This window comes from Oncorhynchus masou, chromosome 9, assembly GCF_036934945.1.
Source record: "Oncorhynchus masou masou isolate Uvic2021 chromosome 9, UVic_Omas_1.1, whole genome shotgun sequence".
Lineage (NCBI taxonomy): Eukaryota > Metazoa > Chordata > Actinopteri > Salmoniformes > Salmonidae > Oncorhynchus > Oncorhynchus masou.
The window spans coordinates 53,001,764-53,018,862 of record NC_088220.1 but is presented as its reverse complement, the minus strand read 5'-3'; the positions used below and the strand labels follow the sequence as shown (position 1 = coordinate 53,018,862).

At 51.7% G+C, this 17,099-nt stretch overlaps 1 protein-coding gene across 1 annotated transcript in view; it reads right to left on the bottom strand.

Annotated features, from left to right (window-relative positions):
- Window positions 1-5,838: 5,838 nt before the first annotated feature.
- Window positions 5,839-17,099, bottom strand: part of LOC135546194 (sodium-dependent serotonin transporter-like) — a 24,043-nt gene continuing 12,782 nt past the window's right edge. Inside the window, exons 10-13 of the mRNA XM_064974420.1 lie at window positions 10,829-10,928; window positions 10,525-10,625; window positions 8,898-9,065; window positions 5,839-7,982 (exon numbers count right to left, since the gene is read on the bottom strand). Coding sequence (XP_064830492.1) covers window positions 7,911-7,982; window positions 8,898-9,065; window positions 10,525-10,625; window positions 10,829-10,928 — 441 coding nt within the window. The 3' untranslated portion in view covers window positions 5,839-7,910. The remainder of the gene's footprint in view (window positions 7,983-8,897; window positions 9,066-10,524; window positions 10,626-10,828; window positions 10,929-17,099) is intronic.

Here is a 17,099-nt window from a genome sequence, read left to right as displayed (position 1 = left end):
TACGTGTGTGGAGATAAGATTGCATTCTCAGTGTGCTAAAATGAGTTCATTAGGCAAGCGGTGGGTCTGAGAACCAAGCCGTGGCCTGATAAAGGGAACGGTGGTGGGAGAAAAAAGGTTTCATTTCCTGCCTTCACAGCTCCGACATATCAGGGAGGATCTAGAAGAGCCAGGGCCGGGTATAGCAGCACCAGAGGAGAGGCACCAGGAAACAGAAGAGAGAGGGAGGGAGAGAGAGAGAGAGAGAAAAATCCAAAAAGAAAGAAAGAGAACTAGAGAGAGAGAAAGATACCAGGATTCACAAAGCAATCAAATAGATCAAAATGAAAAAAATATCACTCATTGGAAAGGGAGTGAGGAGAACTCATGTCAAACAAGCCTATACATCTTGTATTTTAGTGAGAAGAAGGGCTATCGTGTCAAGTATTGCCAAGAGGGGGCTGTCAAATTAACATATCACATCAAATCAAATTGTATTGGTCACATACACGTGTTTAGTAGATGTGTTTCTAGCTCCAACAGTGCAGTAATATCTAACAAGTAATATCTAACAATTTCACAAAAACACACACAACACACACAAATCCAAAGTAAAGGAATGGAATTAAGAATATATAAATATTTGAACGAGCAATGTCGGAGCGGCATAAACTTAAATACAGTAGAATAGAATAGAATATAATACAGTACATACATATGAGGCGAGTAATGCAAAATATGTAAACATTATTAAAGTGACCAGTGATTTCAAGTCTATGTATATAGGGCAGCCGCCTTTAAGGTGCTACTGATGGCTATTTAACAGTCTGATGGCCTTGAGATAGAAGCTGTTTTTCTGTCTCTCGGTCCCAGCTGAGCACACACCTTTGTGGGGCCCCTGTGTTGAGGATCAGAGAAGTGGAGTTGTTGTCTCCTACCTTCACCACCTGGAGGCGGCCCGACAGGAAGTCCAGCACCCAGTTGCACAGGTCGGGGTTGAGACCCATGGGCTCCGAGCTTAATGATGAACTTGGAGGGTACTATGGTGTTGAATGCTGAGCTATAGTCAATTAACAGCATTCTTACTTAGGCATTCCTCTTGTCCAGATGGGATAGGGCAGTGTGCGGTGCGATAGCATAGTCTTCGGATCTATTGGGGCGGTAAGCAAATTGAAGTGGGTCTAGGGTGTCAGGTAAGGTAGAGGTGATATGATCCTTGACTAGTCTCTCAAAGCACTTCATGATGACAAAAGTGAGTGCTTCTATTTACCTTTGATTTCTTGGGTATGGGAACAATGGTGGACATCTTGAAGCAAGTGGGGACAGCAGACTGGGATAGGGAGAGATTGAATATGTCCGTAAACACTCCAGTCAGCTGGTCTCCACATGCTCTGAGGACGTGGCTAGGGATGCCGTCTGGGCCGGCAGCCTTGCGAGGGTTAACATGCTTAAATGTCTTGCTCATGTCGGCCATGGAGAAGGATAGCCCACAGTCCTTGGTAGCGGGCCGCGTGGGTGGCACTGTGTTATCCTCAAGGCGGGCGAAGAAGGTATTTAGCTTGTCCGGAAGCAAGACGTCGGGTGTCCGCGACGTGGCTGGTTTTCCCTTAGTAGTCCGTGATTGTCTGTAGGCCTTGCCACATACGTCTCGTGTCTGAGCCGTTGTAATTGCGACTCTGCTTTGTCTCTATGCTGATGTTTTGCCTGTTTGATTGCCTTACGGAGGGAATAACTACACTGTACTTATTCGGCCATATTCCCAGTAACATTGCCATGGTTAAATGCTGTGGTTTGCACTTTCAGTTTTGCGCGAAAGCTGCCATCTATCCACGGTTTCTGGTTATGGTAGGTTTTAATAGTCACCGTGGGTACAACATCTCCTATACACTTCTTGATAAACTCAGTCATCGTATCAATCAATGTTATTCTCAGAGGCTACCCAGAACATGTCCCAGTCCATGTGATCAAAACAATCTTGAAGCGTGGATTACGTTTGGTCAGACCAGCGTTGAATAGTCCTTAGCACGGATACTTCCTGTTTGAGTTTCTGCCTATAGGAAGGGAGGTGCAAAATGGAGTTGTGATCAGATTTGCCAAAGGGAGGGCGGGGGAGGGCCTTGTAGGCATACCGGAAGTTGGAGTAGCAGTGGTCGAGTGTTTTAGCAGCGTGAGTACTACAGTCAATGTGTTGATAGAACTTCGGTAGCGTTTTCCTCAAATTTGCTTTAATAAATGCGGCCTGAGGATATGTGGTTTCCAGGTTGCATAAAGTCCAGTGTTCTCTGAGGGCCATCGTGGTATTGGCTTGAGGGGGAATATACATGGCTGTGACTATAACTGAAGAGAATTCTCTTGGGAGGTAATATGGTCGGCATTTGATTGTGAGGTATTCTAGGTCGGGTGAACAAAAGGACTTGAGTTCCTGTATGTTATCACAATCACACCATGAGCAGTTAATCGCCCTTCTACTTCCTGAAGATATTTATTCCTGTCTGCGCGATGAACAGCGAACCCAACTGGCTGTATGGACAGTATAACCCAGAGCCCTGTTTCCATATATAAAAACAGCAGGAGAGTGTCTGGCAGCCTTGTTCATGGGCCAAAGTAAAAGGTTTTAAAAGAAGACACTGATACAGTGGAGAAAACATCACAATGAAAAAGTCCAAATAAAGAAAGAGAGAGAAATAAGATTATGAGAGGAAGGTATAGATAGAGGGACAGATGCAGAGATGGAAAGTGAGTAGAGGGGTAGGGAGGTGGTATGGTGTTTAATATAGATTCAATTTTTATAACGTCAGACATCTAAATAGGAAGCTTCGATCACTTAGGGGATTGGAGCCCAGAGGAAATTGCCACACCAAAATATACAGAGAGAAGAGCCCAGGAGTTTGTGTGTGTGTGTGTGTGTGTGTGTGTGTGTGTGTGTGTGTGTGTGTGTGTGTGTGTGTGTGTGTGTGTGTGTGTGTGTGTGTGTGTGTGTGTGTGTGTGTGTGTGTGTGTGTGTGTGTGTGTGTGTGTAAGAAAGTAAGTATATGTACGTGTGTACGTGGGTGTAGGTTTGTTTGCACACGCTACTGTGTCCTATCCTTCATCTCATTTTGCAAACAGGTTGGTCTGTATCAACTGAAAAAAAGTGTATAGCAATGGGGAGTAGACAGGACATGACTGTGAGTGTCCCTAAGAGCATGTACCTCTGTGGTACAGGGATCAGGAGACACAATCGTAAACTAAAGCCAAACTAACCATAGGGTCATATTCATTAGGTACCCAAATTATTCAAAACCTATTGAAACAGGAAGGGACTACCTGATCTTGTCCAATAAAAAACCCTTGATTTAGTATTCCGTTGCAAGGTGTTTTGACCCAGGACGGACCTCTTAACTCACACACAAAGTAGCCTACATGCATTTCTCTTTGTGTGAGACATGCACCTCAGATCATGGGCTTACTCACTAAGTACGGGCTCATGCGGCTTGAAACTCAACACTGTGTGTATCTCTGTGTGGTTGACTAAGTGTGTGAACATCACGGAGTGTTTACTGAAGCTAACGGCTGCAGGATTAAGCCTTGATGACAGAGAAACCCGCCCGGGCCTGCAGGCTGCAGCCATCACACCTTGCCAGCCCCAGGTCAGGAAGCACCACAATTTGATTATGCAACCTCAATGGTTCCTCTTTGAACATCATGCTTTGTGACGGACAGACATGCCGTTGTATGTGCTGTATGGTCTGTAGACCGCAATGGATGATTGATCTTCGCTGCCGATGATGCGTGAAGCCGCAATCCTTTATTCCTCATTATTCTTCGTCAATCAATGGATATATACTTTGTTGAATAGACAGTAAGTATTGCAGATTGCACTTTTAAATTGTATTCCGTAGCTTTTCTCTCGTTCTCTCTACTGTGGTCTTGAACTGCTCTCATTCAGGACAACAGTACAGGGTCTGATAATAATCAAGCATTATCTTCAAAAGACAAAGCGGCCTATACAAACACTCGGTCATATACAAACAAATCTTATAATCATGTAGTGTGAGCCCTGGAATAGAGGGGAGACAACCGTGAACAAACGAGGGGGAGAGCTTACTCAGGACCAAGGAGTGAGCAACAAGGCCTGGGTGTTTTTACCTGAGAATTCATCTCAGAAAGACAGAAGTCAAATCGTGCGTAATTGCTGGGTAAATAACTAAGTGGGAAGGGGGTATTTACCACATACAACTGGGAAAAATCCACTTGAATGCCGCTTGAACTGGTAATCACTAGTGGGAAACTCTATCATCCCTGAGCTCTGACTTCGCCCACATGCTGATCTCTGACGTCACACCTACTAAGGAAATTACTTTGATGACAGCATTTTAGGCAGTTTAATGCAACCCCAAAAAATATAATTTGTTTACACGCGTGATAGCTGGGGGCGTAGTCATTACGCTGATTCTTTTGCAAAATGAAAGCAAACGGAATGAAACGAGGAGGGATCTAACTGAATTTGTCCAATAGAACCTCTTGCTTTCGTTGCAAAACTTTTGCAACTATTTGGACTAACAGTTACAGCCTTACACTTTTAGTTAACACAGCTTGTTGGCCACTAGCCAGTCAGGGTTTCTCAATGAGTTCAAAGCACAAGAATGCATCCAACTGGCATTTACGACTTCACAACGGGTAATTACCACCTTCCCACTACGAACGCAGCATTAGAAAAGATACTACCAAAAATATAAACGCAACATGCAACAATTTCAAAGATTTGACTGAGTTACAGTTCATATCAATGTAAATAAATGTATTAGACCTTAATCTATAAATTTCACATGACACCGCACCCACTGGGGAGCACCCCCCAGACGATCCCGAGGGTGAAGAAGCCGGATGTGGAGGTCCTGGGCTGACGTGGTTTCAGGTGGTCTGCTGTTGTGAGGCCGGTTGGACGTACTGACAAATTCTCTAAAACAACGTTGGAGACGGCTTATGGTGGAGAAATTAACATTCAATTCTCTGGCAACAGCTCTTGTGAACATTCCTGCAAACAGTATGCCAGTTGCACGCTTTCTCAAAACTTGAGACATCTGTGGCATTGTGAGTCAAAACTGCACAATTTAGAGTGGCCTTTTATAGTCCCAAGCACAAGGTGCACATGTGTAATGATCATGCTATTTAATCAATTTCGTGATATGCCACACCTGTCAGGTGGTAAACAAATTTGTGCTCAAAATATGAGAGAAATGTTTTTTGTGTGTACTGTACGGAACATTTCTGTACGGAACAGATCTTTTATTTCAGCTCATGAAAAAAAAGGTATTGCTAATTTGCTACGTGAGGCTTATTTGATTGAATATAAGTTTCATAGTGATTAGGTTGTAAGGAATGCTCTGATTTAAGTGGATGCACGTGGCATTTAGCCAACTTGGAAAAAAAAGACTTTATATCGAAGTTGTGCCGGTTGTTCACACGCTTATCTGCCCTCTTATTGGCCAGAAAGGTCCCACCTGATCTCGCCTCCTCCCGCCTGCCTTCCATCTTTGAGGACATGCATTTCCATTGTTAGAGCGGTCACTCGACAATCTTGTCATTATAATAGAAAATCTTTGACCCACCTCTCAATAACTAATTACCCGCCAATCACCCACACCTGTGAGCAATCACTTATCAAGCCTTGCTGGTTCTTCAAGCACTTGGCCCAAGCTACTGGCCCTAGCAGTGGGATGCGTAAAGTGGAAAATGGTCTAACTGTGCCCTCAGCACTAAACTACCTCATTCCTCAAATAATCTCAGAAATGAACTCAATTCAAGAGTTACAATGTTACGAAACATAATAAACAGTGTTACAAAAGCATTTCGGGGAAAAAATGGAAGAGGCAAAGCTACTCATTTACATCTTAACTTTATTTATCTATTAATTCATATATATTTATATCTTTCTTCTATACAGGTTTATTTCTCAATACAATCTTTTACAGACGCACATAGATCATACATTATGTAGGCTCGAGAGGTACAACGGAGGGATGTTAACATCATCTTCATTGGATATTTTGGCGAAGTACAAGACGAGAGAAGGTCACTTCACAGACACAAGTTGAAGCACAGGTTACACACATTGGCATGCACACACTCACAAAGTCCGACACTGCTACTTCCATTCATAATGTACACACGCACACACTCATGTATGCACGCTCACACATACACCAATCCTGAGTTAAAATACTATTTGAAATCCTTTCAAATACTTCAGATTTGACTGCCTGGTTCAATGGAACAAATAGAACAGTCGCAAACCTGCAAACCCCGCCCATTTGGCACTAGACAGGCTAAAACAAACCCCGCCCATCTGGCACTAAGCAGGCTAAAACAACCCCACCCATCTGGCACGAGGCAGGCTAAAACAAACCCCGCCCATCTGGCCCAAGGCAGGCTAAAACAAACCCCACCCATCTGGCCCTAGACAGGCTAAAACAAACCCCACCCATCTGGCCTTAGGCAGGCTAAAGAAAACACAAAGTATTTGAAAGATTCCCTATAGTATTTGAACCCAGGTCTGAGGCACACACAAACATACAGTAATGCATCCAAGAGAGTAGACAGGTATTCACAGAACAAAGAGACATACACCGATACCAAGACTAATACACACGTACATGCCATATTTTTACTCCCAGTCCAACACACAACAGATGATTTGGTAGAGAGTAAAGACAGATACCTGTTTCAGACGCAACCTTGAGGACTGAGCGATGGAGATGAAAATTGTTGTGATCGATATTTGGTTCCCACTATAAGTAATGCACATGTAAATGGTGTTTTACATATTAAGAGACTAAATCAGCATGTCAGTTTTTGGTAAATTACATGAAAGCATACATAGATTTGACAGCAATAATAATTATTTAAAATAAATATATATATGTATATTGCAATGATATAACCCACGACTCCTTCTAATCTGCACAGGGTAGCTTCTCCCCACGTTCCTTCCAATTTTTTCTGAAACACACACACACACACGCACACGCACACACACACACAACAAGCCAACACACACACAAACCAGAGCCTTCCATACTGCAACTCAAGAATCCCCCCACATACGACTGGACAAAGCCCTGTGTTCTCTTCTGAACTTGTCTCTATGTTCCCCCAACAACCTGGATATGCTTACAGAGCATAATCAGTACTGCAGTGCGTCATACTACACCAACATACACCGCTTCACCGTGTGGAGACGCTCTGACACTCATCAAGGCCCTTCATAGGTTCAGCCATCCCGTTCCCGTTCAGAAACACTGACAAGCTCCCACCAAGTCATTCTAAAACATGACAACAGCTCACATCTGGAAATACCTGTAGAAATATCCATGGAACATTTGGCTTCATTTAGACATGTAAAAAGATTCCTGGATTTTGCAATCAATGTCCGGCTAAATATCTGAAAGCAGAACTCATGAAACAAGGATCGAAGGTCAAATGAAGCCGTGAGACGTTTGTTTGTGATATAAAAGTGGACCTGACAGAACAGAGACAAGGAAGAGTGCGTGTGTATGTTTATGAATCATACTGAATGGATGGATTCCAATTGTAACAGTACACATGTCATTGTGCTGTGGCATCGAAAACCCTCTGTCGGGTGGTTGAAATGCTCTGACCAGCGTGGGCCAGTATGAAAACAGTGACGCCATTAGCCGCTAACGGTTAGCTAACAGAATGAGCCAGGAGGGAGATGACGGGAGGAGGGGTGGGATGCTGCAGACAGTGTGGCCCGGCACTCCACCTCACCCCTGGGGTCAGTGGGATGGACGGGGTGCCTTAGTGCTGAAGTCTGCTGTGGGTGTTTTGGAGGAGAAGCGGGGGAAGGGACGAACCCTCCCCATCCTGCAGTTGTGCTCTATGTCCAGCAGAGGGGGGTGTAGTCCACCGGGCCTGGTCAGACCACTGGGTCAGACGGCGTGGGTGATGATAATGTCACTGTGAGGCCCACTGGGTACAGGGGTGATGCCCTTCAGGAGACGCTGAGGGATAAGGAAGGGAAGAAGAGAAAAGAGAGGGGTAGGAGGGAACACCGGGGTTATTTCATGTCATCCATTGTAATTGCGTGTTGGAGTCCCCTTGTAACAGTCCGGTTATACTACAGTCTACTACTACTATACTACTACTGTGGAATCACAGAGATCTCTCGTTGTGGTTCTATATTCCGAACAACATGCAAATTGGCACGTTGGCTGTTAGCCTATCCAGCACAGTGTCAAAGCTATCTAGCAAGACTGTCCCTTCGCGCCACTCATAAAATGGGACTTTCCCGTGTCTGGTTCCGTTGAAAGTGACTGATTTCTGGTAGCCTGAGCGCAATAAGTAGTGCCTGGTATAACTGCGGCGTAACCCGACAGATCGCTCCTGTCGAGCGCCGTCACACCGACTGTGCGCTGTCACACACATCCTGACCTCGCTCTGATCCGTCTGTCTACGATCACAGGCCGCAGTGGCAGGTTAGGCAAACAACGCTCACACACGTAACGCACACACACTAACACAGATGTACAACTAGAACCCCCCCCCCTGCTGACACTGTCTTTCAGTCCCATTGTGCGGTGAGGCACTGGGGCAAACACTGGGCTTATTGGATGACAGGTTTATCAAAGGCAGGGACGGGAGGGAGGAAGGTGCTGTGTGTACCATGCAATTTGGTGTCAGTCTGTCTGTCTTCTCAAACAAGGGTCTGTTTTCTGGCTTGGCAACGTGACAGTGTGCAGGTCCTCGCGGTGTCTGTCGCTTGTCTATGCTTGCGTGTGTGTCTGGAAGCTGTGGTGGCTTGTAGTATTCCTACTCTCTGCATCTCTCCTTTTGATTGTGTCCTCTGTTAGTAGCCTGGTGATGGCAGGGGGACTGGAGGGGGAGAGGCCCTCCCCAAGCCCTCTGGAGGCTCTTACCTGTTTAAAGGTCCCTTTGGCAGTGAGCAGGTGGTACACCATGTAGGCTGGTACACAGATGAAGGAGGAAACTCCGATGCAGTAGCCCAGAACTGTGGTCCAAGGTGGGTAGACGTAGTCAAACAACTTGACCTCCGGGGGGAACGCCAGGAAACTGACAATGATGAACTGAGGAGAGATGCGACGTAGGAGGAAGTGGTGTTTTTCGAACAGGTACAGTTGAAGTGGGAAGTTTACATACACCTTAGCCTAATAGATTTAAACTCAGTTTTTCACAATTCCTGACATCTAATCCTAGTAAAATGTCCCTGTCTTAAGTCAGTTAGGATAAAAACTTTATTTTAAGAATGTGAAATGTATTTATTTATTTCACCTTTATTTAACCAGGTAGGCAAGTTGAGAACAAGTTCTCATTTACAAATGTCAGAATAATAGCAGAGAGAATTATTTATTTCAGCTTTTATTTCTTTCATCACATTCCCTGTGGCTCAGAAGTTTCCATACACTCAATTAGTATTTGGTAGCATTGCCTTTAAATTGTTTAACTTGGGTCAAACGTTTTGGGTAGCCTTCCACAAGATTCCCACAATAAGTTGGGTGAATTTTGGCCCATCCCTTCTGGAAAGCTGGTGTAACTGAGTCAGGTTTGTAGGCCTCCTTGCTCGCACACACTTTTTCAGTTCTGCCCACAAATGTTCTATAGGATTGAGGTCAGGGCTTTGATGGCCACTCCAATACCTTGACTTTGTTGTCCTTAAGCCCTTTTGCCACAACTTTGTTCATTTGGAAGACACATTTGCGACCAAGCTTTAACTTCCTGACTGATGTCTTGAGATGTTGCTTCATTATACCCACATAATCTTTCTCCCTCATGAAGCCATCTATCTTGTGAAGTGCACTAGTCCCTCCTGCAGCAACTTCACAAGATACATTGCTGTTGTTCTGGGATTGATTTGCACTTTTCGCACCAAAGTACATTAATCTCTAGGAGACAGAATGTGTCTCCTTCCTGAGCGGCATGATGGCTCCGTTGTCCCATGGTGTTTATACTTGCGTACTATTGTTTGTACAGTGGTACAGTCAGGTATTTAGAAATTGCTCCCAAGGATGAACCAGACTTGTGGAGGTCTGCAATTATTTTTCTGAGGTCTTGGCTGATTTCTTTTGATTTTCCCATGATGTCAAGCAAAGAGGCACTGAGTTTGAAGGTAGGCCTTGAAATACATCCACAGGTACACCTCCAACTGACTCAAATTATGTCAATTTGAAGCTTCTAATGCCATGACATCATTTTCTGGAATTTTCCAAGCTGTTTCAAGGCACAGTCAACTTGTGTATGTAAACTTCTGACCCACTGGAATTGTGATACAGTGAATTATAAGTGAAATAATCTGTAAACAATTGTTGTAAAAATGACTTGTGTCATGCACAAAGTAGATGTCCTAACCAACTTGCCAAAACTATAGTTTGTGAACAAGAAATTTGTGGTGTGGTTGAAAAATGAGTTTTAATGACTCCAACCTAAGTGTATGTAAACTTCCTACTTCAACTGTATGTACAGCCGGTGTGTGTGTGTGTGTGTGTGTGTGTGTGTGTGTGTGTGTGTGTGTGTGTGTGTGTGCCTCACCAGTAGGAATATTGGGCAGATGGCCACCCAGCACACCCTCCAGAACAATCCAGGAGAGAAGCCCAGCATCATATGGACATCAGCACAGAAACGACTCGTGCCTGAAAATGGACACAAAGACACAGAATGAAACACATACACACACACACACACACTTTATTGTCTCAATATGGAATCGCCTTATCCATCCATCCATTGTTTTATTGTCCCAAATGAGACATGTCTAGTGCAGTCAGGTTACAAACCAGTCACAAACACACATCCAATAAATCAAACCTTGTCAGCAACATCATTGTCAGGTTACCGTAGAACCAGGAAACGGCGATGACTTCTAGGAAGACCACAGTGATGACAGCAGGTCCCGTGGCATACTCCTCAAACAGTTTCACCACAAACGCACCTCCCTAAAACAGAGTTCCAGAGAAACGCATGGGTGTTGGGAAGAAAGCTATAGAGACTATAGAGACATTTCTACAGTGTATAACACTGATGTTCCAGCTTATTTCCCGACAGCATTGCTTCATAACCAGCAAAAAAAAACAGATTGGATGAAAGTATAATAACCTGGGTAATGAGCCAAGGGGACTGAGGCTGGGTGGAGTGGGACTGAGGCTGGGTGGAGTGGGACTGAGGCTGGGTGGAGTGGGACTGAGGCTGGGTGAAGTGGGAGTGAGGCTGGGTGGAGTGGGACTGAGGCTGGGTGGAGTGGGAGTGAGGCTGGGTGGAGTGGGAGTGAGGCTGGGTGGAGTGGGACTGAGGCTGGGTGAAGTGGGACTGAGGCTGGGTGGAGTGGGACTGAGGCTGGGTGGAGTGGGACTGAGGCTGGGTGGAGTGGGACTGAGGCTGGGTGGAGTGGGACTGAGTCTGGGTGAAGTGGGACTGAGGCTGGGTGGAGTGGGACTGAGGCTGGGTGGAGTGGGAGTGAGGCTGGGTGGAGTGGGAGTGAGGCTGGGTGGAGTGGGACTGAGGCTGGGTGGAGTGGGACTGAGGCTGGGTGAAGTGGGACTGAGGCTGGGTGGAGTGGGACTGAGGCTGGGTGGAGTGGGACTGAGGCTGGGTGGAGTGGGACTGAGGCTGGGTGGAGTGGGAGTGAGGCTGGGTGAAGTGGGACTGAGGCTGGGTGGAGTGGGACTGAGGCTGGTGGAGTGGGACTGAGGCTGGGTGGAGTGGGACTGAGGCTGGGTGGAGTGGGACTGAGGCTGGGTGGAGTGGGACTGAGGCTGGGTGAAGTGGGACTGAGGCTGGGTGGAGTGGGACTGAGGCTGGGTGGAGTGGGACTGAGGCTGGGTGGAGTGGGACTGAGGCTGGGTGGAGTGGGAGTGAGGCTGGGTGAAGTGGGACTGAGGCTGGGTGGAGTGGGACTGAGGCTGGTGGAGTGGGACTGAGGCTGGGTGAAGTGGGACTGAGGCTGGGTGGAGTGGGACTGAGGCTGGGTGGAGTGGGACTGAGGCTGGGTGGAGTGGGACTGAGGCTGGGTGGAGTGGGACTGAGGCTGGGTGGAGTGGGACTGAGGCTGGGTGGAGTGGAGTGGGACTGGGTGGAGTGGAGTGGGACTGAGGCTGGCTGGAGTGGGACTGAGGCTGGGTGGAGTGGGACTGAGGCTGGGTGAAGTGGGAGTGAGGCTGGGTGGAGTGGGACTGAGGCTGGGTGGAGTGGGACTGAGGCTGGGTGAAGTGGGAGTGAGGCTGGGTGAAGTGGGACTGAGGCTGGGTGGAGTGGGACTGAGGCTGGGTGGAGTGGGACTGAGGCTGGGTGGAGTGGGACTGAGGCTGGGTGAAGTGGGACTGAGGCTGGGTGGAGTGGGACTGAGGCTGGGTGGAGTGGGACTGAGGCTGGGTGGAGTGGGACTGAGGCTGGGTGGAGTGGGAGTGAGGCTGGGTGAAGTGGGACTGAGGCTGGGTGGAGTGGGACTGAGGCTGGTGGAGTGGGACTGAGGCTGGGTGGAGTGGGACTGAGGCTGGGTGGAGTGGGACTGAGGCTGGGTGAAGTGGGACTGAGGCTGGGTGGAGTGGGACTGAGGCTGGGTGGAGTGGGACTGAGGCTGGGTGGAGTGGGACTGAGGCTGGGTGGAGTGGGACTGAGGCTGGGTGGAGTGGGACTGAGGCTGGGTGGAGTGGGACTGAGGCTGGTGGAGTGGGACTGAGGCTGGGTGAAGTGGGACTGAGGCTGGGTGGAGTGGGACTGAGGCTGGGTGGAGTGGGACTGAGGCTGGGTGTAGTGGGACTGAGGCTGGGTGGAGTGGGACTGAGGCTGGGTGAAGTGGGACTGAGGCTGGGTGGAGTGGGACTGAGGCTGGCTGGAGTGGGACTGAGGCTGGGTGAAGTGGGACTGAGGCTGGGTGGAGTGGGACTGAGGCTGGGTGGAGTGGGACTGAGGCTGGGTGGAGTGGGACTGAGGCTGGGTGGAGTGGGAGTGAGGCTGGGTGAAGTGGGACTGAGGCTGGGTGGAGTGGGACTGAGGCTGGGTGAAGTGGGACTGAGGCTGGGTGGAGTGGGAGTGAGGCTGGGTGAAGTGGGACTGAGGCTGGGTGGAGTGGGACTGAGGCTGGGTGGAGTGGGACTGAGGCTGGGTGGAGTGGGAGTGAGGCTGGGTGAAGTGGGACTGAGGCTGGGTGGAGTGGGACTGAGGCTGGGTGGAGTGGGACTGAGGCTGGTGGAGTGGGACTGAGGCTGGGAGAAGTGGGACTGAGGCTGGGTGGAGTGGGACTGAGGCTGGGTGGAGTGGGACTGAGGCTGGGTGGAGTGGGACTGAGGCTGGGTGGAGTGGGACTGAGGCTGGGTGGAGTGGGATTGAGGCTGGGTGGAGTGGAGTGGGACTGGGTGGAGTGGAGTGGGACTGAGGCTGGATGGAGTGGGCCTGAGGATGGGTGGAGTGGGACTGAGGCTGGGTGGAGTGGGACTGAGGCTGGGTGGAGTGGGCCTGGGTGGAGTGGAGTGGGACTGAGGCTGGCTGGAGTGGGACTGAGGCTGGCTGGAGTGGGACTGAGACTGGCTGGAGTGGGACTGAGGCTGGGTGGAGTGGGACTGAAGCTGGGTGGATTGGGACTGGGTGGAGTGGAGTGGGACTGAGGCTGGGTGAAGTGGGACTGAGGCTGGGTGGAGTGGGACTGAGGCTGGGTGGAGTGGGACTGAGGCTGGGTGGAGTGGGACTGAGGCTGGGTGAAGTGGGACTGAGGCTGGGTGGAGTGGGACTGAGGCTGGGTGGAGTGGGACTGAGGCTGGGTGAAGTGGGACTGAGGCTGGGTGGAGTGGGACTGAGGCTGGGTGGAGTGGGACTGAGGCTGGGTGGAGTGAGACTGAGGCTGGGTGGAGTGGGACTGAGGCTGGCTGGAGTGGGACTGAGGCTGGGTGGAGTGGGACTGAGGCTGGGTGGAGTGGGACTGAGGCTGGGTGGAGTGGAGTGGGACTGGGTGGAGTGGAGTGGGACTGAGGCTGGCTGGAGTGGGACTGAGGCTGGGTGGAGTGGGACTGAGACTGGGTGGAGTGGGACTGAGGCTGGGTGGAGTGGGCCTGGGTGGAGTGGAGTGGGACTGAGGCTGGCTGGAGTGGGACTGAGGCTGGCTGGAGTGGGACTGAGGCTGGGTGGAGTGGGACTGAGGCTGGGTGGAGTGGGACTGGGTGGAGTGGGACTGAGGCTGGCTGGAGTGGGACTGAGGATGGGTGGAGTGAGACTGAGGCTGGGTGGAGTGGGACTGAGGCTGGGTGGAGTGGGACTTAGGCTGGCTGGAGTGGGACTGAGGCTGGGTGGAGTGGGACTGAGGCTGGGTGGAGTGGGACTGAGGCTGGGTGGAGTGGGACTGAGACTGGGTGGAGTGGGACTGAGGCTGGGTGGAGTGGAGTGGGACTGAGGCTGGGTGGAGTGGGACTGAGGCTGGGTGGAGTGGGACTGAGGCTGGGTGGAGTGGGACTGAGGCTGGGTGGAGTAGGACTGAGGCTGGGTGGAGTGGGACTGAGGCTGGGTGGAGTGGGACTGAGGCTGGGTGGAGTGGGACTGAGGCTGGCTGGAGTGGGACTGAGGCTGGGTGGAGTGGGACTGAGGCTGGGTGGAGTAGGACTGAGGCTGGGTGGAGTGGGACTGAGGCTGGGTGGAGTGGGACTGAGGCTGGGTGGAGTGGGACTGAGGCTGGGTGGAGTGGGACTGAGGCTGGGTGGAGTGGAGTGGGACTGAGGCTGGGAGGAGTAGGACTGAGGCTGGGTGGAGTGGGACTGAGGCTGGGTGGAGTGGGACTGAGGCTGGGTGGAGTGGGACTGAGGCTGGGTGGAGTGGGACTGAGGCTGGGTGGAGTGGGACTGAGGCTGGGTGGAGTGGAGTGGGACTGAGACTGGGTGGAGTGGGACTGAGGCTGGCTGGAGTGGGACTGAGGCTGGGTGGAGTGGGACTGAGGCTAACTGGAGTGGGACTGAGGCTGGGTGGAGTGAGTCTGAGGCTGGCTGGAGTGGGACTGAGGCAGGCTGGAGTGGGACTGAGGATGGGTGGAGTGGGACTGAGGCTGGGTGGAGTGGGACTGAGGCTGGGTGGAGTGGGACTGAGGCTGGGTGAAGTGGGACTGAGGCTGGGTGGAGTGGGACTGAGGCTGGGTGGAGTGGGACTGAGGCTGGGTGGAGTGGGACTGAGGCTGGGTGGAGTGGGACTGAGGCTGGCTGGAGTGGGACTGAGGCTGGGTGGAGTGGGACTGAGGCTGGGTGGAGTGGGACTGAGGCTGGGTGGAGTGGAGTGGGACTGGGTGGAGTGGAGTGGGACTGAGGCTGGCTGGAGTGGGACTGAGGCTGGGTGGAGTGGGACTGAGACTGGGTGGAGTGGGACTGAGGCTGGGTGGAGTGGGCCTGGGTGGAGTGGAGTGGGACTGAGGCTGGGTGGAGTGGGACTGGGTGGAGTGGGACTGAGGCTGGCTGGAGTGGGACTGAGGCTGGGTGGAGTGGGACTGGGTGGAGTGGGACTGAGGCTGGCTGGAGTGGGACTGAGGATGGGTGGAGTGAGACTGAGGCTGGGTGGAGTGGGACTGAGGCTGGGTGGAGTGGGACTAAGGCTGGCTGGAGTGGGACTGAGGCTGGGTGGAGTGGGACTGAGGCTGGGTGGAGTGGGACTGAGGCTGGGTGGAGTGGGACTGAGACTGGGTGGAGTGGGACTGAGGCTGGGTGGAGTGGAGTGGGACTGAGGCTGGGTGGAGTGGGACTGAGGCTGGGTGGAGTGGGACTGAGGCTGGGTGGAGTGGGACTGAGGCTGGGTGGAGTAGGACTGAGGCTGGGTGGAGTGGGACTGAGGCTGGGTGGAGTGGGACTGAGGCTGGGTGGAGTGGGACTGAGGCTGGCTGGAGTGGGACTGAGGCTGGGTGGAGTGGGACTGAGGCTGGGTGGAGTAGGACTGAGGCTGGGTGGAGTGGGACTGAGGCTGGGTGGAGTGGGACTGAGGCTGGGTGGAGTGGGACTGAGGCTGGGTGGAGTGGGACTGAGGCTGGGTGGAGTGGAGTGGGACTGAGGCTGGGAGGAGTAGGACTGAGGCTGGGTGGAGTGGGACTGAGGCTGGGTGGAGTGGGACTGAGGCTGGGTGGAGTGGGACTGAGGCTGGGTGGAGTGGGACTGAGGCTGGGTGGAGTGGGACTGAGGCTGGGTGGAGTGGAGTGGGACTGAGACTGGGTGGAGTGGGACTGAGGCTGGCTGGAGTGGGACTGAGGCTGGGTGGAGTGGGACTGAGGCTAACTGGAGTGGGACTGAGGCTGGGTGGAGTGAGTCTGAGGCTGGCTGGAGTGGGACTGAGGCAGGCTGGAGTGGGACTGAGGATGGGTGGAGTGGGACTGAGGCTGGGTGGAGTGGAGTGGGACTGAGGCTGGGTGGAGTGGGACTGAGGCTGGGTGGAGTGGGACTGAGGCTGGGTGGAGTGGGACGGAGGCTGGGTGGAGTGGGATTGAGGCTGGCTGGAGTGGGACTGAGGCTGACTGGAGTGGGACTGAGGCTGGGTGGAGTGGGACTGAGGCTGGGTGGAGTGGGACTGAGGCTGGCTGGAGTGGGACTGAGGCTGGCTGGAGTGGGACTGAGGCTGGATGGAGTGGGACTGAGGCTGGGTGGATTGGGACTGAGTCTGGGTGGAGTGGGACTGAGGCTGGGTGGAGTGGGACTGAGGCTGGGTGGAGTGGGACTGAGGCTGGGTGGAGTGGGACTGAGGCTGGGTAGAGTGGGACTGAGGCTGGTGGAGTGGGACTGAGGATGGGTGGAGTGGGACTGAGTCTGGCTGGGTGGGACTGAGGCTGGCTGGAGTGGGACTGAGGCTGGCTGGAGTGGGACTGAGGCTGGCTGGAGTGGGACTGAGGCTGGCTGGGTGGGACTGAGGCTGGGTGGAGTGGGACTGAGGCTGGCTGGAGTGGGACTGAGGCTGGCTGGAGTGGGACTGAGGCTGGGTGAAGTGGGACTGAGGATGGGTGGAGTGGGACTGAGGATGGGTGGAGTAGGACTGAGTCTGGCTGGAGTGGGACTGAGGCTGGCTGGAGTGGGACTGAGGATGGTGGAGTGGGACTGAGGATGGGTGGAGTGGGACTGAGGATGGCTGGAGTGGGACTGAGGCTGGCTGGAGTGGGACTGAGT